The sequence below is a fragment of the Bombina bombina genome, chromosome 1 (genome assembly GCF_027579735.1).
Source record: "Bombina bombina isolate aBomBom1 chromosome 1, aBomBom1.pri, whole genome shotgun sequence".
NCBI classification, from domain to species: Eukaryota; Metazoa; Chordata; class Amphibia; order Anura; family Bombinatoridae; genus Bombina; species Bombina bombina.
The window spans coordinates 1,497,888,722-1,497,916,208 of NC_069499.1; the positions used below are offsets into that span (position 1 = coordinate 1,497,888,722).

The 27,487-nt window shown below is 37.5% G+C and overlaps 1 protein-coding gene across 1 annotated transcript in view; it reads left to right on the forward strand.

Moving 5' to 3' along the window:
* Window positions 1-27,487, forward strand: part of RGS9 (regulator of G protein signaling 9) — a 474,238-nt gene that overhangs the window by 127,964 nt on the left and 318,787 nt on the right. Inside the window, 1 exon segment of the mRNA XM_053707768.1 lies at window positions 1,049-1,145. Within this exon segment, the coding sequence (XP_053563743.1) occupies window positions 1,049-1,145 (97 nt within the window).

The following is a 27,487-nucleotide window of genomic DNA, read 5'->3' on the forward strand; positions in this document are numbered from 1 at the left end:
ATGTATTATCATATGTATTATAAAAAAACATTTGTATATATTAAAACTGTGCTTTAAAATGTATTTAGAATTTACATATGTTTAGGAGGCAGTGTTGATAGCTAAATATAAATAAATATCTATATATCTACCTACACACGGACACACACACATATATATATATATATATATATATATATATATATATATATATATATATATATATATATATATATATAAAGAGAGAGAGAGATACCTAGTTATATTGAGATACATATAGCTATATAAAGATATTTATATATTTTAGATAGATAGATATAAACACACACTGATTAATTCAAAACGTTAGGAGTTAGGGTTGAAATTCTATGATTTGTAACTTCTTCTCTGCCCCTAGTAGTTGAAACCTTGTGTATCTGATGTTTTGGTCCAGTCTCTTCCTATTTCTAAATTTCCAGGAAATGCTTTAAAGGGACATTAAACACTAAATAAATGCTAGATAAAATGATGCATTCAAAGAAAAGATTAGCCTGAGAATACCATGAAGATAGATGTATTGTTTAAAGTTTTATTAGCTGTTTAAATATTGACAAAATAAGGGTAAAGTTTTAGTGTCTATAAAACAATGGGAGCTGCCATGTTGTAACTTAGGTTACCTTCTGCTGTGGCCAACTAGAGACAGTTATAAATAGGTCACTAGAATGTGCAGCCAATGGTTGTGTGGAATATAACAGTGCTCTGCACTTCCATAAACTGGAACTAAATGGAATTACAGGAAAAGGGGATAAAATAAATAATGAAAGTATATTGCAGAGATGTGTGTATATATATATATATATATATATATATATATATATAATTTGATTTATCATTTTATATTACCATCTCAAAGTGTTAAATGTCTCTTTAAAGCATATATATATATATATATATATTGACACATTTGGAATTCAGCCTCGCCTTTTTTTATTATAATACTAAATCAGACCCAATAAATGGTAGCTGAGAATGATTATGAATTTGGTGTAAAAGCTGTTGGTTAACATTACTTTTTATGGATGTTTTGCAGATTGAAGTGCTTCTGTTAGAAATGCAAGATATGGAGACGGGTATTAAGATGCACACTCAGAGGCTGATGATAACCACAATACCACACGCAATTACAGGTATTTTCCATAATTATAGACCTTAAACTGAAATTATAGTATTTCTGTCTTCTCTATTGCACTACAAGCATTTAGGTTGCTAGTGTGATACCACAAGTTTATTTGCATTTTTTCCAGAAGAAACACCAAGAACAAAGTATAATGAGTGTTTATATATTTATGTGATGAACAGTAATATTCCTTATTGTCTCTGCAATTGAATCAGGATGTTTTAAACTTGATAATTTTTGCATTATTATTGGCGATGTGATGTCTGTGTATTTTATTCTGCAGGTCACAGCTGTACCTCACATATTTTAAATTATTATCCAATTATCAAGACCTGTACACAGCTGTATTGAGTGTAGCGAAGCCAATATCATTTATAACTAGAATATAAGAATATTAGATAATGTTGTACTTAAAAGGGACATGAAAACCAAAATGTTTTGTTCATGATTCAAATAGAGAATATAATTTCAAACAACTTTCCAATTTACTTCTATTATAAAATTTGCTTCATTCTCTTCTTGGTATCCTTTGTTGAAGAAGCAGCAATGCACTACTGGGATTTAGCTGAAAACATCAGGTAAGCCAATGACAAGAGGCATATATGTGCAGCCACCAATTAGCAGCTTTCTCACAGTAGTGCATTTCAGCTCATGAAACTACCTAGGTATGCTTTTAAACTCCAGTCCTCAGGACCCTTAACAGGCCAGATATTTATTATATCTTAACTAGAGCTGGTGAAATAATCATTTGAAGGGCGAGAGCAGGTTAGTAACCGTGGTTACTGATCAGCTGATTATTTCACCTGTGCTCTAGTTAAAGGGCCATGATACCCAAATGTTGCAACACTTGAAAGTGATGCAGCATAGCTGTAAAAAGCTGACTAGAAAATATCACCTGAACATCTCTATGTAAAAAAGAAAGATATTTTACCTCAAAAATTCCTCAGTAGCCACATCCCATTGTAAAGGGCTTTTAAGCAGCAAATCAGTATGTCTGTCCCAGTACAGCTAAGGGAGTGAGCTTACGTGCACACTCATCTTATTTCCCTATTCAGTTTAAGGAAGTTTACTATGAAATCTCATTAGAGTTAAGTCAAATCTCATGAGATCACAGTAAAAGAGTTCATGACCTCACCACTTTTTTATTTTTTTTACCTGCAGCTGAGCAACAGCTGAAGTATAACTTTTTACACAGAACTTACTCTGCTGAGCTGAGGAAATTGTGAGGTAAAATATCTTTTTTTTTTTACATAGAGATGCTCAGGTGATATTTTCCTGTCAGCTTTTTACAGTTATACTGCATCAGTTTCAAGTGATTTAGCATATGAGTATTATGTCCAGGGATAGGCATGGACCAAGGCTGTGGCGGACATTTTCCAAAGTACAGACGTTAGTGAAGGACACCAAGGTACATTTCAAATTAAAAACCATCTTTACAGAGATGGTAGTGGATACATGGTGGAATATCCATCCAGCAGAAGTGGTAGAGACAGTGAAGTAGTTTAAACATGCATGGGATAGGCATAAGGTTATGCTAGATATATGATAAGGCCAGGAACTAATAAAAGTGTTCAGAAAATTGGGCAGACTAGATAGGCAGAATGGTTCCTATCTGCTGACATATTCTATGTTTCTATAAGTCAGGAGAGCGACACTTTGCTGTCAAATGGGCTGCACGTTGGATGCCCCTGGTCTAGTTCCACAAGTACAAATTAGTCATCTAATCAAACAAGTTTAAAATAACAGAGGAAAAGTCTCGGCGTGCGGCTGCACTTAATCCGGAACCAGAACTGCAGGTGAACCACAGGGTCATCCAATGATGTAACCGATTCACCGGAGTGCCGTAGCCAGGGAGATCAGGCCCAAAGTAAGTAACACTTGGAAGAAAAAACGCAGGCACTGCTCGGGGTAGAAAGACATGCAATGATTTATTGATTAAGCCACACAATGAAGGTAGACAGGCTTAAAATAAATGCCAGCAACATGCAGACAGATAGATTACAGAGGGACTGACGGCCTGACGCGTTTCGCGCCCCCTAGTGGCGCTTAATCATAGGCTGAGTTAATGGAGACTAGACAACCCTTATATACACAAGGGGATTAACCCTTACCCCACCAACATATATTATTAAAACATAAGAAATACTTATATATTTTATAAGACATTTGAACCTGTGACTAATGAATCCCAAAAGAGAAAAGGTTATACCACTATACATTACTTCCATTAATCTAAAGCTGATGCAAATACAAAAATGAAAAGTGAAATGAAGAAAATTTTAAGCTAAAATTAAAATTAAAATTAAATGCATCAAAATAATAACTAATAAAAAAAACATTAATTAGCAACTGATTATTTAGAGAAGTAATACCTTAATTTATAATGACTGAAATGCTCTAAAAACACACAACTGAATATGAAAATTCAAAAATAATTAATTGATAAATAGATAAATAGATGTTCACATAACTGGTACTTTCGACATAGATGAGAAGCTACACATACATAAATCATTGCATGTTTTTCTACCCCGAGCAGTGCCTGCGTTTTTTCTTCCAAGTTTAAAATAACATTTATATAAAGACTGCTTGTGGTATTACCTTTTATTTTTTTATTTGGTTTATTGAGAGTCTGCAACTCCTGACCAAACCCACCCACCTTGATGTTAATTGCATGATCATCATGGTTGGTTACTTACTTGGTTACGTGAGGTTTGTCAGAGTAGACAGTGGTCTTCTACACCAGCACCACGCTTCCGAAACAGATCAAGGAATTAGGATGGGTCACGACTCACGGATAGTTGACTGCAGGCAGCTTGCTTCTTCCCTCACTTTCCCGCTAATAAGCGTGGCGCCGCTTGGGTCAAGGAGGAGTGAGGACCAGCATTCATCTGTCCTACTCCTCCCTCCCCTCCACAAAATGTGTGGCGGACACTGCAAGGGCCAGTCACGGACACCAGTGTCCGTATACGGACACCTTGCCTATCCCTGATTATGTCCCTTTAAGATATAATGAATATCTGGCCTGTTAAGTGTCCTTAGGACTGGAGTTGAGAAACACTGGTTTAAACAAAGGATAGACAGAGAAGAAAGCAAATTAGGCAATAGAAGTAAAACGAAAAGTTGTTTTTACTTTCAACTTGTAAAACCAGTGCAACCCGACACACGCAAAAAGTTTACTTGTAGCGCAATAAGCGCTAAATAGCGATCCATTTGTAATCTAGCCCTGAATGCTTTATCCAAATTATAAAAGAAAAAATTGAGTTTCATGTCCGTTTCTCCTTCATAGCTTCAAATATGACCATCTTTTTGGAGGAAACAAACACACAAAGATGAGTCTGAATTAATATGGTCTTTTTTTATTGTCTTCAAAGGATAGAGAGATACCAGGGTTGTGTTTGCTATGCGGTACATGTGTTTATGGATATCTGAGTACAGGTTAACAGTCAGATTGATTTCTCCATGTATCTAAAAAGGTCATAAAGGTCATCAAATTATGCAGCTGGCTCCAAGTATAAATGTCCCTCTGGGGTGTTTAAAATGTTTAGAGGAATGTAGAATAAATGTTGAATGGAGTCTACTGAATGGAAGCAAACTACTCATCAGAGATTCTTGGAGGAAACAAATCAATTTGACAAGTTTGCTTATTAAGTAGATGGAGTGGTATTTGCCTTTGAAAACAGAGGATGAAAAAATGAAAAAGGTAGATTGGGATGGAATACAACATGTCCCCCAAACTACTACTTGATTAAAATCATCCAACAAATACAATCATGGCCAAAAATATTGGCACCCCTGCATTTCTGTCAGATATTGCACTCCTTCGCCTGGAAAATTGATGCAACTACAAATGTTTAGGCATTCTCATGTTTATTTCTTTTGTTTGTATTGGTATGGCACAAAAAAGTGGATAAAAAAAAGCCAAAACTCCAAAAATGCACTGGACAAAATTATTGGCACCTTCTCAAAATTGTAAGAAATAATTGCATTCCAAAATTGTGATGCTCCTGTAATTTGTAATTAAACTCACCTGTATCAATTATTAATATAGATATCACACCGGCAACCAGTTAAAATGGTGAAAAATTTACTCAACCTTTCTGTTGTGTGTCTCTGTGTGCCACACTGAGCATGGAGAAGAGAAAAAGAAGCAAAGAATTGTCTGAGGATTTAAGAACAAAAATTGTGGAAAAGTGTGGACAATATCAAGGTTACAAGTCCATCTCCAGAGATCTTAATGTTCCTGTGTCCACAACATTGTCAAGAAGTTTACAGCCCATGGAACTGTAGCCAATCTCCCTGGATGTAGACGAAAGAGAAAAATTGATCAAAGATTACAACGAAGGATTGTTTGAATGGTGGATGAAGAACCTCGATAAACTTCCAGACAAATTCAAGCTGACCTTCAGGCACAGGGTACAAATGTGTCAGCTCGCACTATACGTCGCCATCTGAATGAAAAGTGATGCTATGGTAGGAGACCCAGGAGGACCCCAGCACAGCTGACACAGAAAAATAAAAAAGTCAGATTGGAGTTTGCCAGAACTTACCTGAGGAAGCCAAAATCCTTTTGGGAGAATGTGCTGTGGACAGACGAAACAAAATTACAGCTTTTTGGTAAAGCCCATCATTCTACTGTTCTCAGAAAAAGAAATAAGCCTTTAAAAAAAAGAATACAGTCCCTACAGTCAAACATGGTGGAGGTTGACTGATGTTTTGGGATTGCTTTGCTGCTTCAGGCACTGGATGTCTTGACTGTGTGCATGATATTGTGACTACCAAAGAATTCTGTGGTGCAATGTAGGGTCCAGTGTCAGAAAGTCAGAGGTCATGGGTCTTACAGCAGGACAATGACCCAAAGCACACGTCAAAAAGCACCCAGAAATGGTTTAAGACAAAGCACTGAAGAGTACTGAACTGGCCAGCAATTAGTCCAGGGGGCCGATTTATTAAGCAGTGTATGCTGTTTATTCCGCATGAGCCTTCCCGCTCTCCGGAAACAGGAGTTAAGAAGCAGCGGCCTTAACTCATCTGCCACGTCTGAGTTGGCGGACTGCAATCATCCTGATCAGATATGATCGGGATGATTGACAACCCCTGCTAGCAGCCGATTGGCCGGGAAAGTGCAGGGGGCGGCATTCCACAAGCATTTCACCAGAAATGCTTGTGCAATGTTAAATGCCGACAGCATATGCAGGGCGGATATGATTCGCTATAGTGAATCATGTCCGCCCCTGGTATGGTAAATCTACCCCCAGATCTAAATTCCATAGAGCACCTGTGGAGAGATCTCAAAACAGTAGTTGGGAAAAGGAACCCTTCCATTCTTAGAGATCTGGAGCATAAAAGCAAATAAGGAGCACCACATAAACGAAATTACTAATAGCAATATTCAACAAATACAGCATACACAAAAGCGCAATTTAGAAAAAATGAAAAAATCTACTTGGTCCCTTTTAAAGTATTGCAATCTTCTGTGTGATTGTTGTGCAGCTCCTTAGCACACTGGTGTGATCTCCGCGGCTGAAAAACGTTATTTCCAAAAGGATCTGCAAAACAGAGCAAATGGAGCGCAGCAAGGTACACAGATGATCTAAGTGTAGATTAAAATACAACAATTTATTGTTAAAACAAATAAAAGATTTGTACTCACAAAGGTGACCTCAAACGCGTGCAGTATGTTTCAGCGAGTCTTTTAGATGATTCCCTTAGAGCCGTAGGTCCACAGCACACCTCCGTATCACCAAATGTCCACACTCAAATTGGAGCTGGATGCGCTCATAAACCGTGTATTCAAAAGTCCCAAAGGTTAGTAACACAGCAGTGAGAGGGTACTGTCCTCACAGAGATAAAAGCTTACAGTTTCCTTGAAGTGTAAAAACGGAGACAGTCAGGTAGATTACAAGTTTTGCGTTCCGTCTTTTAACATTGAAAAAATGGCAATTCAGCGTTATGGCAGTAACGCAGCTATTGTGAGTCGCGTCGGTATAGCTATACCGCAAGCATTTCAGCCTGTAACGCAACGTCCATTCTGCACTCAAAAAAATTACGTTTTTTTTCATGGAATTTCCATAGCGCCGGTAATACAGGTTGTGCGGTGAGGCTAAAATGCTTGCATTACAGCCTATACCGACACAATCCATACCGCCATCTGAAAGCAGTAGTTATGAGTTTTGCGCCACAAAAATGTTTCACAAAACTCATAACTAAAGTGTTACAAAGTACACTAACACCCATAAACTACCTATTAACCTCTAAACCGCCACCCTCCGGCATCGCAAACACTATATTAAACCTATCAAGCCCTAATCTGCTGCCCACCCACATCGCGACTATTAAATAAATTTATTAACCACTAATCTGCCGCTCCCGACATCGCAGACACTAATAAAAATTATTAACCCCTATTCCGCCGCTCCCCGGCAATATAACTATATTTAAATAAATAAAAACTTAACTGTGAAATAATAATAAACCTAACATTAAACTATAAAATAACCTAACCTTGCTATTCTAATAAAATAAAAAATGCTACCAATGAAAAAATCTAAATTACAAATTTTAAAAAAAACCTAACACTACGAGAAAAATTAAAAAATCTAAAATTCCAAAAAATAATAAACAATAAATAACAAAAAATAAAAAACACTAAGCTTACAAAAAATAATGGAAATTATCAAAAATAAAACCAATTACACCTAATCTAATAGCCCTATACAAATAAAAAGCCCCCCAAAATAAAAACACCCCTTAGCCTACAATAAACTACCAATAGCCCTTAAAAGGGCCTTTTGTAGGGCATTGCCCTAAATTAAACAGCTCTTTTACCTGTAAAAAAATACAAAGTCCCCCCAACAGTAAAACCCACCATCCAACCAACCCCCCAAAATAAAAAAAACTAAATCTAAAAAAAACCTAAGCTTCCCTTTGCCCCTAAAGGGGTATTTGTATGGGCATTGCCCTTAAAAGGGCATTCCGCTCTTTTTAATTGCCCTTAAAAGGGCATTTAGCTCTTTTTCAAAAGCCCAAAACCTAATCTGAAAAAACACCCCAAAAAATAAAGAAAATACCTAACACTAACCCCAGAATATCTACTCACGGTTGCTGAAGTCCGGACATCCAGGTGGCGAGAAGTCTTCATCCAGTCGGCGACATCTTCATCCATCGCGGGGGGCGTCTTCTATCTTCATCCCGGCGGCGCGGAGTGGCAAAGACATCCAGCGCAGAGAGCGTCCCCGCCATACATTGAAGCTTCAATGCAATGTAGCCGTTTCAAAATGGTGTACCTTGCATTCCTATTGGCTGATTTGATTCTTCAGATTAAAATCAGCCAATAGGATGAGAGTTTTTAAATCCTATTGGCTGTTCAAAACAGCCAATAGGATGAGAGTTACTGAAATCCTATTGGCTGTTCAAATCAGCCGGCGGTTTAGGGGTCAATAGGTTTATTTTGTGGTGGAGATGTGGGAGGCCGGAGGTTTAGGGGTCAATAGGTGTATTTAGTTGCGGAGATGTGGGAGGCTGGAGGTTTAGGGGTTAACAACTTTATTATAGTGGCGACGATGTTGGGGAGTGGCGGATTATGGGTTAATAACTTTATTATAGTGGCGGTGATGTCGGGGAGCGGCGGAATAGGAGTTAATAGTTTTTATTAGTGTCGGCAATGTCGGGAGCGGCAGATTATGGGTGTTTCGACTTGGGGTTCATGTTAGGGTGTTGAGTTTAAACTTAACTTTTTTTCCCCATAGACACTTTGGGGTTGCATTACGGCAATCTCCATTCCGCAATCGCAGGTGTTAGTTTTTTTTCTAACACTCTCTCCTCATTGATGTCTATGAGGGAAGTGTGCACGAGCATGTCAAATCAGCCCTTGGATTTTGTGCGTTATGGAGCTTAACGCCATCATATCGCACGCACAAGGAGGCTTTTCAGAAACTCGTAATGGCAGCGCTATTGAGGGTGAAATAACGCAACTTTTTTGGCATTAGTTTTGCACCGTTTAGCGCAAAACTCGGAATCTAGGTGTTTCTCAAATAGCGGCTGCTCTGTAAAAGCTGGCTGCAGCAGTTGGCGAAAGATGAGTGGTCCAAAATTCCAGTAGAGAGGTGTAAGAAACTCATTGATGGTTAAAGGAAGCAAATAATTTCAGTTATTTTTTCCAAGGGGTGTGCTACCAAATAATAAATTGAGGGTGTCAAAAATTTTGTCCAGTCCATTTTTGGAGTGGAATGTGTCAGATTTGGCTTTTTTTTTCTCCACTTTTTTGTGTCATACCAATACAAACAAAATAAATAAATATGAGAATGCCTAAACAATTGTAATTGCAATAATTTTCTGGGCGAAGTGGTGCATTATCTGACAGAAATGCAGGGGTGCCAATATTTTTGGCCATAACTATAAAACATAATTTCAGTCTTTCTGGGATTAGGTCTTAAATAGGCTGGTGTGGTTGATAAATGCCAGCAATATTCTTTATCTGATCACAGTAAAAGCATTGTACACTGTGGCACTATTTTTTAAAGGGACATGAAACCAAAATGTTTTTTCTTGTTTCTTGCATGCTCTATCTGAATCATGAAATTAAAAATCTGTGTTTCATGTCCCTTTATTAAAGCTTAAAAAAATATTATCTATCTATTATATTATTATACTTTATCTATAAAGTGCAAACAAATTCTGCAGCACTGTCCATGGGTACAACATATAAAAGTACAACACTGATACAATATTTTTAAGAGACAGGACAAAATGTATCAAATAAATACAGGCGGAATTAAGAGCTATATTCCTGTGGGAAGTTTGCCATATAGAAGTATTAGAAGGGTGACAAACAGGAGGTGAGGACTGCTAGGGTAAGAATTATGTTAATACAGTGTTAGATGAGGGCAATTATTAGGCAAGTACAATTCATTTGTTACTGAGATGGGTGGTAAGCTTTCCTGAACAAAAATGTCTTTAGGGAGCGTTTAAAGGAGGACAGATCAGGGGAAAAGCTGACAGTGGGAAGTGAGTTCCAGTCTATGGGGCCTAGTTATCAAGCCGTCAACCTCAAATACGCTGGAATTCCGCAGCGTATTTGTGGCGAGGCTGATTCGCCTTAGTTATCAAAGGCTAGAGACCGGCAAAAGTAGAATTTAGTGACGTAAGCTTCGATCCGCCGGACTCAGTCCGACACAGATCGATTCTTACGTCACTACAGATGTGTGGCACAATCTGACTACTTTTGCTAGTTATCAAAAAACTAGCAGGTACGCTCTGCACTTTTCCGGCCCAGCGTACCTGGTATTCAATCCGCCGCCCTGGAGGCGGTGGATCCCATAGGAATCAATGGGAGTCTGACCATAGCGAAAGTACAAGTTCGCTGCTGCCAGACATCCCATTGATTCCTATGGGAGCTGTCTACACCTAACACCCTAACATGTACCCCGAGTCTAAACACCCCTAATCTGTCCCCCCCTACACCGCCGCAACTAAATAAAGTTATTACCCCCTAAACTGCCGCTCCCGGAGCCCACCGCAAGCTACTCTATACATATTAACCCCTAAACTGCCGCTCCCTGACCGCGCCGCAACTATAATAAATGTATTAACCCCTAAACCGCCGCTCCCGGACACCGCCGCAACCTACATTATACCTAGTAACCCCTATCCTACCCCCCTATACTGCCGCCCTCTATAATAAAGTTATTAACCCCTATCCTGCTGATCCCGCACCTCGCCACAACTAAATAAATAGTTTAACCCCTAAACCGCCGCTCCCGGACCCTGCCGCAACCTATATTAAATTTATTAACCCCTAATCTGCCCCCCTACACCGTCGCCACCTATAATACATTTATTAACCCCTATCCTGCCCCCCACTACACCACCGCCACTGTAATAAATTTATTAACCCCTAAACCTAAGTCTAACACCCCCCTAACTTAAATATTAATTAAATAAATCTAAATAATATTTCTATTATTAACTAAATTAATCCTATTTAAAACTAAATACTTACCTTTAAAATAAACCCTAATATAGCTACAATATAAATAATAATTATGTTGTAGCTATCTTAGGATTTATTTTTATTTTACAGGTAACTTTCAATTTATTTTAACTATGTACAATAGCTATTAAATAGTTATTAACTATTTAATAGCTACCTAGTTAAAATAAAGAGAAATTTACCTGTAAAATAAAAACTAACCTAAGTTACAATTACACCTAACACTACACTATACTTTAATAAATTATTCCTATTTAAAACTAAATACTTACCTGTAAAATAAACCCTAAGATAGCTACAATATAATTAATAATTACATTTTAGCTATCTTAGGAATTATATTTATTTTACAGGTAACTTTGTATTTATTTTAGCTAGTTAGAATAGTTATTAATGTCATGATCCGGTGTACATGCGCTCAGGAAACAGACCCTCGGGGCAGAGGTAGGGATTTGAAGACACCGACCCCTGACCCGGGGAAGAGTATCCTGGACGTGGATAGATGATATTCTGTGATTCATATTTGCTAGAAGTTATTGTAGAAGAAATGGAGAGTGCAACATTTGTATACAATATATTCTGACTTCACTGTGACTTATAGTTAGTTAATAGAAGTAGCTGCAGGATTCAATGAGAGAAAAATATAGCAATGTGGAATGTTCAGACTTCAGAGTAAACTGGTAGAAGATTGACACTTAGATGCAAACTAAGGTTTGTTGCAGGTTCACAGTACATAATATTATATAAAGCTGTATGTCAGAGTTAAGCACAGCTGCACATGTATTTAGACAAGCTGCAAGTTTAGGCATTAATTACTGTTTGTGCATATATATGCAAACTTGGTTTGTTGCAGGTTCACAGTACATAATATAAAGTGCTGTATGTCAGTAATTAGCAGAGCAGCACAGGGGAAAGTTAAGTTTAAGGCATCAATTACTGTTTGAACATATATTGGAGAATCACATGAAAGCTTTTAACTGAACATAAAGATGCAGAGTTCTGAATAGCAGCAGGATATTTCAGCAATGACAACTTGTAGCAGAGAAATAGTTATAAAGTTCTGAGTAAGATGCTGTTGTAATTAGAGAGTGATGGTAACCAAAAGTATGCTTGATTTATAATAAAGTTCAGAGTTTGTTAAGAAGCAGTGTCCAGGAAACAGAAATGGAATTATTTGGATACTTGCGATTTGATGATTTTAAGCATTGGTATTAGAAAATGCTGTAGGTTGAAATAGTTGGTAAAATTCATGCAGGAAACAGTCACAGACCTCTGTTGTTCAGGATCACAACTTCAATGTTAATGCCCAGCACATTAGACCTGAGAAGGCTTAAAAAGAGGCTGAGGTAATCAGGTGCATGAATGATTAATCAGGCAGGCAAGAAAGCTGAATATGAATACTGCCCAAATGCAGCAGTCAGAGAAGGAAGTCTTAAAGGGATAGTGACATTAGGCTGAGATATGTTACAGATCGCCCTCCTCAAAGGCGACCTCCGGGCGCCCAACACAATCCAAAAGGAGAGAGAACAAAAATGATATGGAGAACCGGTAGTAAGTGTATGGAGGTAGTGAGTCCAATCGGAAATCAAGAAAGGAGGGTTGGAGATGTCTTGAAAAAGTTGAATGACGAAGTAAAGGCCATGTAATTCAGGTATCAAAAGAACTTGAAAATGATGAGAGCAAAACTTGAAGTCAACTTTTTTGTAGTCATCGTGAGAATGCATGAACTTAACATACAATGAGGTTCCTACCACAGAATCATCCTGAGGGTAGATAGGCGGATGTTCTTCATGATAGATGACCATGTACATAGCCAATGAAAAGGCAGCCAGTCCTAGAGATATGAATAGGCTTTCCTCAGCTTCAGAAATAGAGATGCAGTATTCTGGATTGATAACCAGATTAACCACCTTTGGGTCAGAGATTTGAGTATCCTCAGAATTAACCTCTTGGCTGAGGATTAGATATACTCCAAAAGAAAAAGCTATAGCCACTTCTAACGCAATAGCAGGGCTTTCTTCAAAGTAGGAGATTGGAGTGTAGAGTGCAAGATTTGTCCAGTTCTTGCCATCTTCTAATTCAATATGAAATGTCTCCTTACTGGATTCAGAATCAAAAGTGTCCTCACTAAGAACAGGTATATGAATGCCCACACCAGGGCCAGGTTCAGGAATACCCACATCTGGGCAAGGTTCAGGAATATCCTCAGTAGGATCGGGTGAAGGAATGCCCATGCCAGGGCAAGGTTCAACTATAGAGAAAGGAAAAGAACCCACTTTAGAGCCAGGAACCATACTCTCTTCTGAGCAGAGGGCAAGGCTTTCTTCAGGGTTCATAAACGAAGAATTAACAAGACCCACTTTACAGCCAAGAACCATACTCGCTTCTGAGTAGAGGGCATGGCTATCTTCAGGATCAAGTATTATTACACCCATTTCGGGGTTAAATAAAGGAATACCCATACCAGGGTCAAAAACAGGAGAGTCCACCTTGATGTCAGGTTTAGTAGTATAATCATGGAAAACAGGAACAGGAATGGGCACAGGGGAATCTTCTTGAAGAACTTTTGTACAAGTTTCAGGTTCAAGAATGTCCACTTGCGAACTTAATTCAAAGTTGTCCTCACAGGATTGAGTATCAGGAATTCCTGTACAGGAAACTGGTGTAGTAGAAAATGTAGGTTGGTGCAAAGTATCTCCCAAGGGAAACAATTTCTTAGATGCAGTAACAGAAGAATTTTGAGAAGGTGAAGTGTACTGAAATATGCCACACTTAGGTAGATGCAGAGGAATTGTGACACAAGATTCTGACTGAGAAGTTGTCTGGGGTTCAGCAGGCATACTTATTTGAGTTTGAATATCAGAGCTAAATTCTCCAGGGACTATCTCTGGTAAACTGTTAGATTGTATATCTGGAACAAAATTATCTTTTGTTTCTAGCACAGGATTTATAGACATTGAGGCAGCATGAGTGGAATGCAAGAAATCAATAGTTGGAAACAGTTTTTGTAGTTGTTGTAGAGTCTGAGAAGAGATACCATTAGATGCTTTAAGAACAGACAGATGGTGACTAGAGACAAGATCCAGCTTGGTGTTGACAGTGTCATGAGGCAAGAGAGGGTCTGGCACAACAGAAACTGAAACAGGAGATTCAGGCTGAGTTTCCTCTTTGCACTTTCTTCTTCTTCTTCTTTTTCTTCTTAGATAGCTTAGATAACTGATATTTCTTCCCAGTATGAGGCTTCTTAGGTTGCTGCCATTGTGGCTTGTAGTACCTTATATCAGGTTGAGAACAGAAATCCTCTTCATCACTGGAAAACAGAAATGGAATTATTTGGATACTTGCGATTTGATGATTTTAAGCATTGGTAATAGACAATGCTGTAGGTTGAAATAGTTGGTAAAATTCATGCAGGAAACAGTCACAGACCTCTGTTGTTCAGGATCACAACTTCAATGTTAATACCCAGCACATTAGACCTGAGAAGGCTTAAAAAGAGGCTGAGGTAATCAGGTGCATGAATGATTAATCAGGCAGGCAAGCAAGCTGAATGTGAATACTGCCCAAATGCAGCAGTCAGAGAAGGAAGTCTTAAAGGGATAGTGACATTAGGCTGAGATATGTTACAATTAAATAGTTATTAACTATTTAATAACTACCTAGCTAAAAGAAATACAAAATTACCTGTAAAATAAATCCTAACCTAAGTTACAATTAAACCTAACACTACACTATCATTAAATTAATTAAATAAATTAACTACAAATAACTATTTAACTGTAGTTATTTGTAGTTAATTTATTTAATTAATTTAATGATAGTGTAGTGTTAGGTTTAATTGTAACTTAGGTTAGGATTTATTTTACAGGTAATTTTGTATTTCTTTTAGCTAGGTAGTTATTAAATAGTTAATAACTATTTAATAACTATTCTAACTAGCTAAAATAAATACAAAGTTACCTGTAAAATAAATATAAATCCTAAGATAGCTACAATGTAATTATTAATTACATTGCAGCTATCTTAGGGTTTATTTTACAGGTAAGTATTTAGTTTTAAATAGGAATAATTTATTTAATGATAGTGTAGTGTTAGGGGTAATTGTAACTTAGGTTAGTTTTTATTTTACAGGTAAATTTCTCTTTATTTTAGCTAGGTAAGCTATTAAATAGTTAATAACTATATAATAGCTATTGTACCTAGTTAAAATAAATTGAAATTTGCCTGTAAAATATATTATTATTGTAGCTATATTAGGGTTTATTTTAAAGGTAAGTATTTAGTTTTAAATAGGATTAATTTAGTTAATAATAGAAATATTATTTAGATTTATTTAATTAATATTTAAGTTAGGGGGTGTTAGGGTTAGTGTTAGACTTAGGTTTAGGGGTTAATAATTTTATTACAGTGGCGGCGGTGTAGTGGAGGGCAGGATAGGGGTTAATAAATGTATTATAGGTGGCGACGGTGTAGGGGGGGCAGGATAGGGGTTAATAAAATTAATATAGGTTGCGGCGGGATCCGGGAGCGGCGGTTTAGGGGTTAATACATATATTATAGTTGCGGCGGGGTCAGGGAGCGGCGGTTTAGGGGTTAAACTATTTAGTTGCGGCGAGGTGCGGGATCAGCAGGATAGGGTTAATAACTTTATTATAGAGGGCGACGGTATGGGGGGGGCAGGATAGGGGTTACTAGGTATAATGTAGGTTGCGGCGGTGTCCGGGAGCGGCGGTTTAGGGGTTAATACATTTATAAGAGTTGCGGCGGGGTCTAGGAGCGGCCGTTTAGGGGTTACTAACTTTATTTAGTTGTGGGGGGCTCCGGGGGCGCCGGTATAGGGGGTAGAACAGTGTAGTTTAGTGTGGGTGCTTAGTGACAGGCTAGCAAGAAAGCTGTAAAAAAGCCGAAGAGCAGCGAGATTGGATGAGTGATAACTCTCACAATCCGCTGCTCATCGCCCCGTACTTGGTGCGTGGCTTTTTGACAGCTTTTTTTATAACTTAGGCAAATTTTTGCAGGTCCGCGGCGGCGATGTGAGGCGAGCTTAGGCGGGCGTATTGGGCCGGCGAAGGCAGGTAAAGTAGACGCGTTGATAACTAGGCCCCTATCTGTCTGTCTTATCTATCTATCTATCTATCTATCTATCTATCTATCTATCTATCTATCTGCCTGTCATTCTGCCTATGTGTCCATCTTTCTATATCTATCATATATCTATCTATCTATCTATCTATCTATCTATCTATCTATCTATCTATCTATCTATCGTTCTATCTGTCTGTCTGTCTATGTATCAATCTATCTATCTATCTATCTATCTATCTATCTATCTATTTATCTATCTATCTATATCTATCCCTCTATCTATCATCTATGCCTCTATCTATCTGTCTGCCTATCTGCCTATGTATTTATCTATCATCTATTTTTCTGTTGCTCGCCAAATCTGTCCACTGACAGTTAAATCTGCACTTATCTAATCTGCATGTAACAAAGTGACATCCCTCATAGATCAGTTTTATTCAATGTAATGGAGGCTGACGATTGCAGATGTAACTGTCACTGTAGAGACTTGGCTGCATACTAAGGGTTAGATTTATCAAAGCCATTCTCCTTTAATTCCGTCCAAAATAGCTCATACAAACTGATCGTCATATTCATCAAAGCACTTTGCGCCTATAATTGCGCAAATCTGAAAGAAACTTCTTCACATTCAGCGTGCATTCGCCTAGGCGCACAGGCGCGCTCCTGAGTGCTACAATTTACATTAGTTATAGGCGTAATTTAACAGCCCGACCTACAAATACGCTCAGCGCCAAGAAGAGACTGTTATTGCCAGAAATTTGTGCTTCCACTGGCGCATATGGGTACCAACAGTTATATATATAGATCAATATTTTAATATATTTATTTTTTGCGATCTTAAATTATCAACATATATAAAAAAACAGCACAGAAACATTATATAATATAAAATATAAGCTAAATATTAACTTTAAAAACACTTTTTTAATAATCAAAACATGGCAGCGTAAATATTTATAGGGATGTAAATGCCGTTTCCGACAGGCGAAATTTATCATTATTATGCCCCAGCTCGCCTGCATAAAGTTACCTCTATTTTTATGATAAATTCAGACGCACATGTGCGCTTCTCCGGAGGCGAGCTGGGGCGCAGTTACAGGCGAAGCACATACAGAGTTCGCCTAGCCTTTGATAAATCTAGCACTAACTCATTTATCTGCACCCCAGAGGATGAGCTTATTACTGGTCGGCTGTGCACCATACACACTGTATGTATGTGTGTGTATATGTATATATATATATATATATATATATATATATATATATATATATATATATATATATATATATATACTACAAGATCATATAAATGTGATAATTAGCTTTTGCTTTTTTATACAATAGATTCAATTAATTGAATCCAATTAATTTTCACCCTCTGAAGATTTGTTGCTACATCTGATTATTGGATGTGTAAATCATGCATTGTAATTCTACAAGAGAACAGCAAACTATCCAGCCCACATACATAAATGTAAATTATAGTTTTCTCTGTATGAATGGAAAACACTCAGGCTCTTTTCACATTGATGCTGTAGAACTATCATTACAGTTGTTATGACACTTTGCAAACCCTTTATGTGATACGAGAACCTGTTTGTTAGCTGACCTCTTTTTCTATTTAGTGATTTATATCGTTCTTGCGCCAGTACAGAGCACTTCTGTAGCTCCCAGATAAAGAACAAAATCATAGTAAAGATATGAAATCTCGTTCTGTAAATCTATAAATTAGATATGCATATATTATGTATTATTTATACAAGCATTAAACATGTATGAGGGTAAGAGTCGAGAAGGCAGGGAGCTGTGAAAGAAGAATGAGGGACGAGGGGGGTGTAGGGAAAGGGAGGGGTCGTTCAGAAGTGGAGGAAAGAAAGATGGGAGACATATAATGGAATTAGAATAAAATAAAGTAGGGGAATGAGGGTTGCAGGAAAAAGAAAAAAATATTGGGCATAAAAGGGAAAAGGAGTAGAATAGCTATCCAAAAGCCTGGTGGCTACAATGTGGCCCTTCAGTATATTTTACGTTTCCCTTTTTTCACCAAAAATCAAATCTAAATGAAATTTGCATTAAATGTGAGCACCACTGCTCAAAATCATGCTCAATCGAAGAAATAACACGTCTTGTCACATATGCTACATTGCCCTAGAAGTGTTGATTGTTGAAGAAATAATGTAGGCAATTTTTCATAACTCGGGTAGCTGCATGGTCATTAATTGCTATTCAAAAATATGATGTATACTAGGTTTTTCTAGGAGGTTTTTGAAAAGTCAAAAAGCAAAATTGAAACATATTAAATAATTAAAGGGACATAATACCCGTAAGCTAAATCACTTGAAAGCCATTTAGTATAACTGTAAAAAGCTGACAAGAAAATATCACCTGAACAACTCTGTAAAAAAGAGAGATATTGTACCTCAATTTTTTTTTATCTCACAATAGTAAGTGCTCAGTGAACACTTATTCTACTGCTACTGTATAGCTGCAGGTTGGAAAAAAACAATAGCCAAACAGCATCAGCAGTGTTGAGGTTATGCTTTGCTTTACTGTGAGATTTTACTGAAATCTTGTGAGATTTAATAATAAACTTCCTTAAACTGAATAGTGAAATAACATGACTGTGCCTGCATATGCCAGATGCACACTCCCTTGCAAGTCATTGGACTAGCATCATGATTGGCTGCTTAAAGGGACAGTCAAGTCAAAAAAAAACCTTTCATAATTTAAATAGGGAATGTAATTTTACAACTTTCAAATTTACTTTTATCACCAATTTTGCTTTGTTCTTTTCATATTCTTAGTTGAAAGCTAATTCTAGGTGGTTCATATGTTAATTTCTTAGACCTTGAAGACTGTCTCTAATCTGAATGCATTTCGACCATTAGTTCATGTGTTTCATATAGTTACCCTGGAGTCAGCACTGACTGGCTAAAGTGCATGTCTGTCAAAAGAACTGAAATAAGGGGGTAGTTTGCAGAGGCTTAGATACAAGGCAATCACAGAGGTAAAAAGTGTATTTCTATAACAGCAGGGGCAAAACTACAGGGGGTGCAGAGGTCGCAATTCCTACTGGGCCCCCAAGGGTGGGGGCCCAGCTTAAAAAAATAAATAAAAAAAATGTTTACAATAAAAAACGTTGACCTGCCACTGCCTGCACTGAGATCATGTGAGTGTGACATGATGCTTCACTAGTGTCTCTGACTACAGGGGTTAGTGTTTCTGTTTTACCCATTGGTGTTTATGTGTGTGTGTGTGTGTATGTATGTGACTGTGTGTGTATTTATGCATGTATGTGTGTATGCTTGTGGAACCATCAAATTACAGACTTTGTTACTACAGCATGGGGGGGCAGGGGTAAACAGTGTCAGTCTATACAGTACCTCTATATACAGTATGGGGGGCTGGACCATGTCACAGACTACTGTGGTCACTTTATAAAGTACTGGGGCGGGTAGGGTCAAGCCAGCCATCTCACCGGCAGATTACAGACTGTGTCACTGACTATATACAGTACTGGTGGGTTAAACAGTGTCACTATATACAGTAATGGGGGGTCAGACCATCTCACAGACTGTGGGCACAGGGTAACTCCTTTTGTAGACATGTAATCTGATTCACATTTATTTTCTGTGTGAAATGTAAAAAAAAAAAGAAAAAAGAAAAAAGATAACATAATTTATGTAAGAACTTACCTAATAAATTAATTTCTTTCATATTGGCAAGAGTCCATGAGCTAGTGACGTATGGGATATACAATCCTACCAGGAGGGGCAAAGTTTCCCAAACCTCAATATGCCTATAAATACACCCCTCACCACACCCACAATTCAGTTTAACGAATAGCCAAGTAGTGGGGTGATAAAGAAAGGAGTAAAAAGCATCAACAAAGAAATTTGGAATAATTGTGCTTTATACAAAAAATCATAACCACCATAAAAAGGGTGGGCCTCATGGACTCTTGCCAATATGAAAGAAATGAATTTATCAGGTAAGTTCTTCATAAATTATGTTTTCTTTCATGTAATTGGCAAGAGTCCATGAGCTAGTGACGTATGGGATACCAAATACCCAAGATGTGGAACTCCACGCAAGAGTCACTAGAGAGGGAGGGATAAAAAATAAACAACAGCAAAATGCTGAAATAATAATCCACAACCCAAATATAAGTTATTCTTATGAAGAAAAGAAAAACTGAAAATAGCATCAGAAGAATCAAACTGAAACAGCTGCCTGAATAACTTTTCTACCAAAAACTGCTTCAGAAGAAGCAAATACATCAAAACGGTAGATTTAGTAAATGTATGCAAAGAGGACCAAGTTGCTGCTTTGCAAATCTGATCAACTGAAGATTCATTCTTAAAAGCCCACGAAGTGGAGACTGATCTAGTTGAATGAGCTGTAATTCTCTGAGGCGGGGCTTGATCCAACTCCAAATAAGCTTGATGAATCAAAAGCTTTAACCAAGAAGCCAAGGAAATAGCAGAGGCCCTCTGACCTTTCCTAAGACCAGAAAATAGAACAAATAGACTAGAAGTCTTCCTGAAATCTTTAGTAGCTTCAATATAATATTTCAAAGCTCTTACCACATCCAAAGAATGTAAGGATCTTTCCAAAGGATTCTTAGGATTAGGACACAAGGAAGGGACAAAAATTTCTCTACTAATGTTGTTAGAATTCACAACCTTAGGTAAAAATTCAAATGAAGTCCACAAAACTGCCTTATCCTGATGAAAAATCAGAAAAGGAGATTCACAAGAAAGAGCAGATAGCTCAGACACTCTTCTAGCAGAAGAGATGGCCAAAAGGAACAACACTTTCCAAGAAAGTAGTTTAATGTCCAAAGAATGCATAGGCTCAAACGGAGGAGCCTGTAACGCCTTCAAAACCAAATTAAGACTCCAAGGAGGAGAAACTGATTTAATGACGGGCTTAATACGAAGTAAAGCCTGTACAAAGCAGTGAATATCAGGAAGTTTAGCAATCTTTCTGTGAAATAAAACAGAAAGAGCAGAGATTTGTCCCTTCAAGGAACTTGCAGACAAACCCCTACCCAAACCATCCTGGAGAAACTGTAAAATTCTAGGAATTCTAAAAGAATGCCAAGAGAATTTATGAGAAGAACACCATGAAATGTAAATCTTCCAAACTCAATTAAATCTTCCTAGAGACAGATTTACGAGCTTGTAACATAGTATTAATTACTGAGTCAGAGAAACCTCTATGACTTAATACTAAGCGTTCAATTTCCATACCTTCAAATTTAATGATTTGAGATCCTGATGGAAAAACGGACCTTGAGACAGTAGGTCCGGCCTTAACGGAAGTGGCCAAGGTTGGCAACTGGACATCCGAACAAGATCCGCATACCAAAACCTGTGGGGCCATTCTGGAGCCACCAGCAACACAAATGATTGTTCCATGATGATCTTGGAGATCACTCTTGGAAGAAGAACTAGAGGCGGGAAGATATAAGCAGGTTGATAACACCAAGGAAGTGTCAGCGCATCCACTGCTTCCGCCTGAGAATCCCTGGACCTGGACAGGTATCTGGGAAGTTTCTTGTTTAGATGAGAGGCCATCAGATCTATTTCTGGAAGATCCCATTTCTGAACAATCTGAGAAAACACATCTGGATGGAGAGACCACTCCCCTGGATGTAAAGTCTGACGGCTGAGATAATCCGCCTCCCAATTGTCTACACCTGGGATATGAACCGCAGAAATTAGACAAGAGATGGATTCCGCCCAAACAAGTATCCAAGATACTTCTTTCATAGCTAGGGGACTGTGAGTCCCACCCTGATGATTGACATATGCCACCGTTGTGATATTGTCTGTCTGAAAACAAATGAACGGTTCTCTCTTCAACAGAGGACAAAACTGAAGAGCTCTGAGAATTGCACGGAGTTCTAACATATTGATTGGTAATCTCGCCTCTTGAGATTTCCAAACTCCTTGTGCTGTCAGAGATCCCCAGACAGCTCCCCAACCTGAAAGACTCGCATCTGTTGTGATCACAGTCCAGGTTGGCCGAACAAAAGAGGCCCCTTGAACTAAACACTGGTGATTTAACCACCACGTCAGAGAGTGTCAAACATTGGGATTTAAGGATATTAATTGTGATATCTTTTGTATAATCCCGGCACCATTGATTCAGCATGCAAAGCTGGAAAGGTCTCATGTGAAAACGAGAAAAAGGAATTGCGTCCGATGCTGCAGTCATGATGCCTAAAACTTCCATGCACATAGCCACTGAAGGGAATGACTGAGACTGAAGACTGAAGGTGCCGACATGCTGCAACCAATTTCAAACGTCTCTTGTCTGTTAGAGACAGAGTCATGGACACTGAATCTATCTGGAAACCTAAAAAGGTGACCCTTGTCTGAGGAATCAAAAAACTTTTTGGTAAATTGATCCTCCAACCATGTTTTCGAAGAAACAACACAAGTTGATTCGTGTGAGATTCTGCAGAACGTAAAGACTGAGCTAGTACCAAGATATCGCCCAAATAAGGAAACACCGCAATACCCTGTTCTCTGATTACAGAGAGTAAGGCACCCAGAACCTTTGAAAAGATTCTTGGAGTTGTTGCTAGGAAAAATGGAAGAGCAACAAATTGGTAATGCTTGTCTAGAAAAGAGAATCTCAAGAACTGATAATGTTCTGGATGAATCGGAATATGAAGTTATGCATCCTGCAAGTCTATTGTAGACATATAATGTCCTTGCTGAACAAAAGGCAGAATAGTCCTTATAGTTACCATCTTGAAAGTTGGTATTCTTACATAACGATTCAAAATTTTCAGATCCAGAACTGGTCTGAATGAATTTTCTTTCTTTGGGACAATGAATAGATTTGAATAAAACCCCAGGCCTTGTTCCTGAAAAGGAACCGGCATGATTACCCCTGAAACCTCCAGATCTGAAACACACTTCAGGAAAGTCTGAGCTTTTACTGGATTCACTGGGATGCGTGAGAGAAAAAATCTCCTCACAGGAGGTCTTTCTCTGACTCCAGTTCAATACCCCTGAGAGACAATGCTCTGAATCCATTGATTTTGTACAGAATTTATCCAAACATCCTTGAAAAACCTTAATCTGCCCCCTACCAGCTGTACTGAGGGCCGCACCTTCATGCGGATTTAGGTGCTGACTTTGGTTTCTTGAAAGGCTTGGATTTATTCCAATTTGAGGAAGGCTTCCAATTGGAAACAGATTCCTTGGGGGAAGGATTAGGTTTTTGTTCCTTATTTTGTCGAAAGCAACGAAAACTATTAGAAGCCTTAGATCTACCCTTAGGTATTTTATCCTGAGGCAAAAAACCTCCTTTCCCCCCAGTAACAGTTGAAATAATAGAATCCAACTGAGAACCAAATAAATTATTACCTTGGAAAGAAAGAGATAGTAATCTAGACTTAGATGTCATATCAGCATTCCAAGATTTAAGCCACAAAGCTCTTCTAGCTAAAATAGCTAAAGACATGGATCTAACATCAATTTTGATAATATCAAAAATGGCATCACAAATAAACTGATTAGCATGTTGCAGTAAGCAAACAATGCTAGATATGTCAGAATCCAATTCTTGTTGCGCTAAATTCTCCAACCAAAAAGTTGAAGCAGCTGCAACATCAGCCAAAGTAATTGCAGACCTAAGAAGATGACCTGAATATAAATAGGCTTTCCTTAGATAAGATTCAAGCTTCCTATCTAAAGGATCTTTCAAGGAAGTACTATCTTCCATAGGAATAGTGGTTCGTTTAACAAGAGTAGAAATAGCCCCATTAACTTTGGGGATTTTTTCCCAAAACTCTATTGCAACCGCTGGTAAAGGATATAATTTTTTAAACCTTGCAGAAGGATTAAAAGGAGTACCTGGCTTATTCCATTCCTTAGAAATCATGTCAGAAATAGCATCAGGAATAGGAAAAACCTCTGGAGTAACCACAGTAGGTTTAAAAACGGCATTTAAATGTTTACTAGTTTTAATATCAAGAGGACTAGCTTCCTCAATATCCAAAGTAATTAACACTTCTTTTAACAAAGAATGCATATACTCTATTTAAAATAAATAAGTAGATTTGTCAGTGTCAATGTCTGAGGAAGGATCTTCTGAATCAGATAGATCCTCATCAGAAGTGGATAATTCATTATATTGTCGGTCATTTGAAATTTCATCAACTTTATGAGAAGTTTTAAAAGACCTCTTGCTCTTATTAGAAGTTGGAAATGCAGACAAAGCCTTCTGAATAGAATCAGTAACAAATTCTTTAAAATTCACAGGTATATCATGTACATTAGAAGTTGAAGGAACTGCAACTGGTAATGTACTATTACTGATGGACACTCTATCTGCATGTAAAAGTTTATCATGACAACTAATACAAATGACATTAGGAGATATAATCTCCAGAATTTTACAACAAATGCACTTAGCTTTGGAAGAACCGATGTCAGGCAGCAAAGTTCCAGCAGATACTTCTGAGGCAGGATCAGATTGAGACATCTTGCAGAATGTAAAAGAAAAAACAACATATAAAGCAAAATGATCAATTTCCTTATATGACAGTTTCAGGAATGGGAAAAAATGCAAATAGCATAGCCCTCTGACTTAGAAAAAGGCAAGAGGCAAAAGCAATGGGGCAAAAAATAATGAAAAAAGTATGGCGCCAAGTATGACGCACAACGTAACTAGAATTTTTTTTGACGCCAACCATATCCAGAAGTGACACACTCGTGTCACTAACGACGCAACCCTGTGTGAACCCCTGCGTCAACTACGACGCCGGAAATGACGTCAACGGACGTGCCCTTTTCGCGCCAAAAAATTCTCGCACCAAGAATGGCGCAATAAAGACAGCTAAGACAGCCCGCAATTTAAAACAAGTAGTCAATTGAAAAAAAAAAATTAAACCCTAGGTAAGAAAAATATTTCATCAATATTAACTTTCCCAAATATGAAACTGACAATCTGCAAAAGGAAATACATGAACCTGACTCATGGCAAATATAAGTACAATACATATATTTAGAACTTTATATAAATGCATAAAGTGCCAAACCATTTCTTTAAGAAATAAAAACATACTTACCAAAGACACCCATCCACATATAGCAGATAGCCAAACCAGTACTGAAACAGTTATCAGTAGAGATAATGGTATATGAGAGTATATCGTCGATCTGAAAAGGGAGGTAGGAGATGAATCTCTATGACCGATAACAGAGAAGCTATGAAATAGACCCCCGTTAGGAAAATCACTACATTCAATAGGTAATACTCTCCATATTACCTCAATAGGTAATACTCTCCATGGAATCGGCTTCAAAATGCAGAGAAGCGCATGTCAACGTAGAAATCTTAGCACAAACTTACTTCACCACCTCCATAGGAGGCAAAGTTTGTAAAAACTGAATTGTGGGTGTGGTGAGGGGTGTATTTATAGGCATTTTGAGGTTTGGGAAACTTTGCCCCTCCTGGTAGGAATGTATATCCCATACGTCACTAGCTCATGGACTCTTGCCAATTACATGAAAGAAATGTATCAAATTCACTTTTTTTTTAGGGTGGGGGGCCCTGCTTAGATTCTTGCACCTGGGCCCTGTGGTTTCTAATTACGCCCCTGTATAACAGTGTTGGTTATGCAAAACTGGGGAATGGGTAATAAAGGGATGATCTTTCTTTTTAAACAACAAAAATTCTGGTGTTGACTGTCCCTTTAAAGTCCCTTTACCATGGGATGTGGCTACTGAGGAAATCTTGAGGTAAAATATATTCCTTTTTTTACAGCATAGTCAGATTTTTACAGCTATGCTGTATCATTTTCAAAAGATTCAACATTTGGGTATCATGTCCCATTAATTCACTATTGATGACTGCCTAATATGTTTGAATACACTTTTTATTAAAATTAAACATTAATATTAATTCTTGATATGTGCACAACTAATTTTGATTAATTTTATAACTGTTTAAACCAAGGGGAATTTGATTTAAATCAAAATGATTTTAATTACGATTTAAATCACTAGTCAGGAAGCCTCGATCTAAATCATAGTTTTCTACATAAAGGTTTAATTTTTAGAATAATTACTTTTCAGATAATGTTTTTAGTTATATAAGAAAATTACTGATTTAGTTATATACCATTAGAAATGCATAGATAATTTTGAAATAATTGGGAGGTGAACTATCTCCAGTTTTTAATCATTCATATTTGATCAACTTTTCAGCTGTACTTTATTGGAAGGAGAAAAATAATCATTACCATAAAGGGACAGTCAACACCAGAATTTTTATTGTTTTAAAAGATAGATAATCCCTTTGTTACCCATTTCCCAGTTTTGCATAACCAACACAGTTATAATAATATACTTTTAACCTCTGTGATTATATTGTATCTAAGCCTCTGCAAACTACCCCTTTTTCAGTTCTTTTGACAGACTTGCAGTCTAGCCAATCAGTGCCTGCTCCCAGATAACTTCACGTGCATGAGCACAGTGTTATCTATAAGAAATACGTGAACTAACACCCTCTAGTGGTGAAAAACTGTTAAAATGCAATATGAAATAGGTGGGCTTCAAGGTCTAAGAAATTAGCATATGAATCTCCTAGGTTAAGCTTTCAACTAAGAATACCAAGAGAACAAAGCAAAATTGGTGATAAAAGTAAATTGGAAAATTGTTTAAAATTACATGCTCTATCTGAATCATGAAAGTTTATTTTGGCTTAGACTGTCCCTTTAATATTAACAATTTAAATAGTTGTATTTGACTAAAGAAAAATAATTATGACCTCAATGATAACAATTAAATTGTTTATTTAAACTAAAGCCATACCAGTATAGGTTTTACTTTCATTTTTATGCTTGCACCTCCCTCCTCACACATAGGTACTTGTGCAGATTTATTCCACTCTAAACAATCTTCTATTCATTAAGATTCTTCCGGCACTGCTCATAATTAGGGACTGTCCCTCTCAAAGAGGGACAGTTTGAATGTCTGCTATTTTATTATTGGTTTGGGGAAAAATGGTCCTATACTTAATGTGCATAAGTCAGACATGCAGTTGTTAGCACACCCTAGAATATCACTTGAGTAATAAAAAAATAATAACTCTGCAGTTGTAATATGAATGCAAAAATAGAAGCGCTCTTGATTGTGCTCGAGCAATGTTAACGCACAATAGTGCTAATAGTTTTCTGCTCCACTTGTAATATAGGCCTGTTTTTTAAACTGATTCACAACTTTGACCCTGCAACATGTCACACAGTG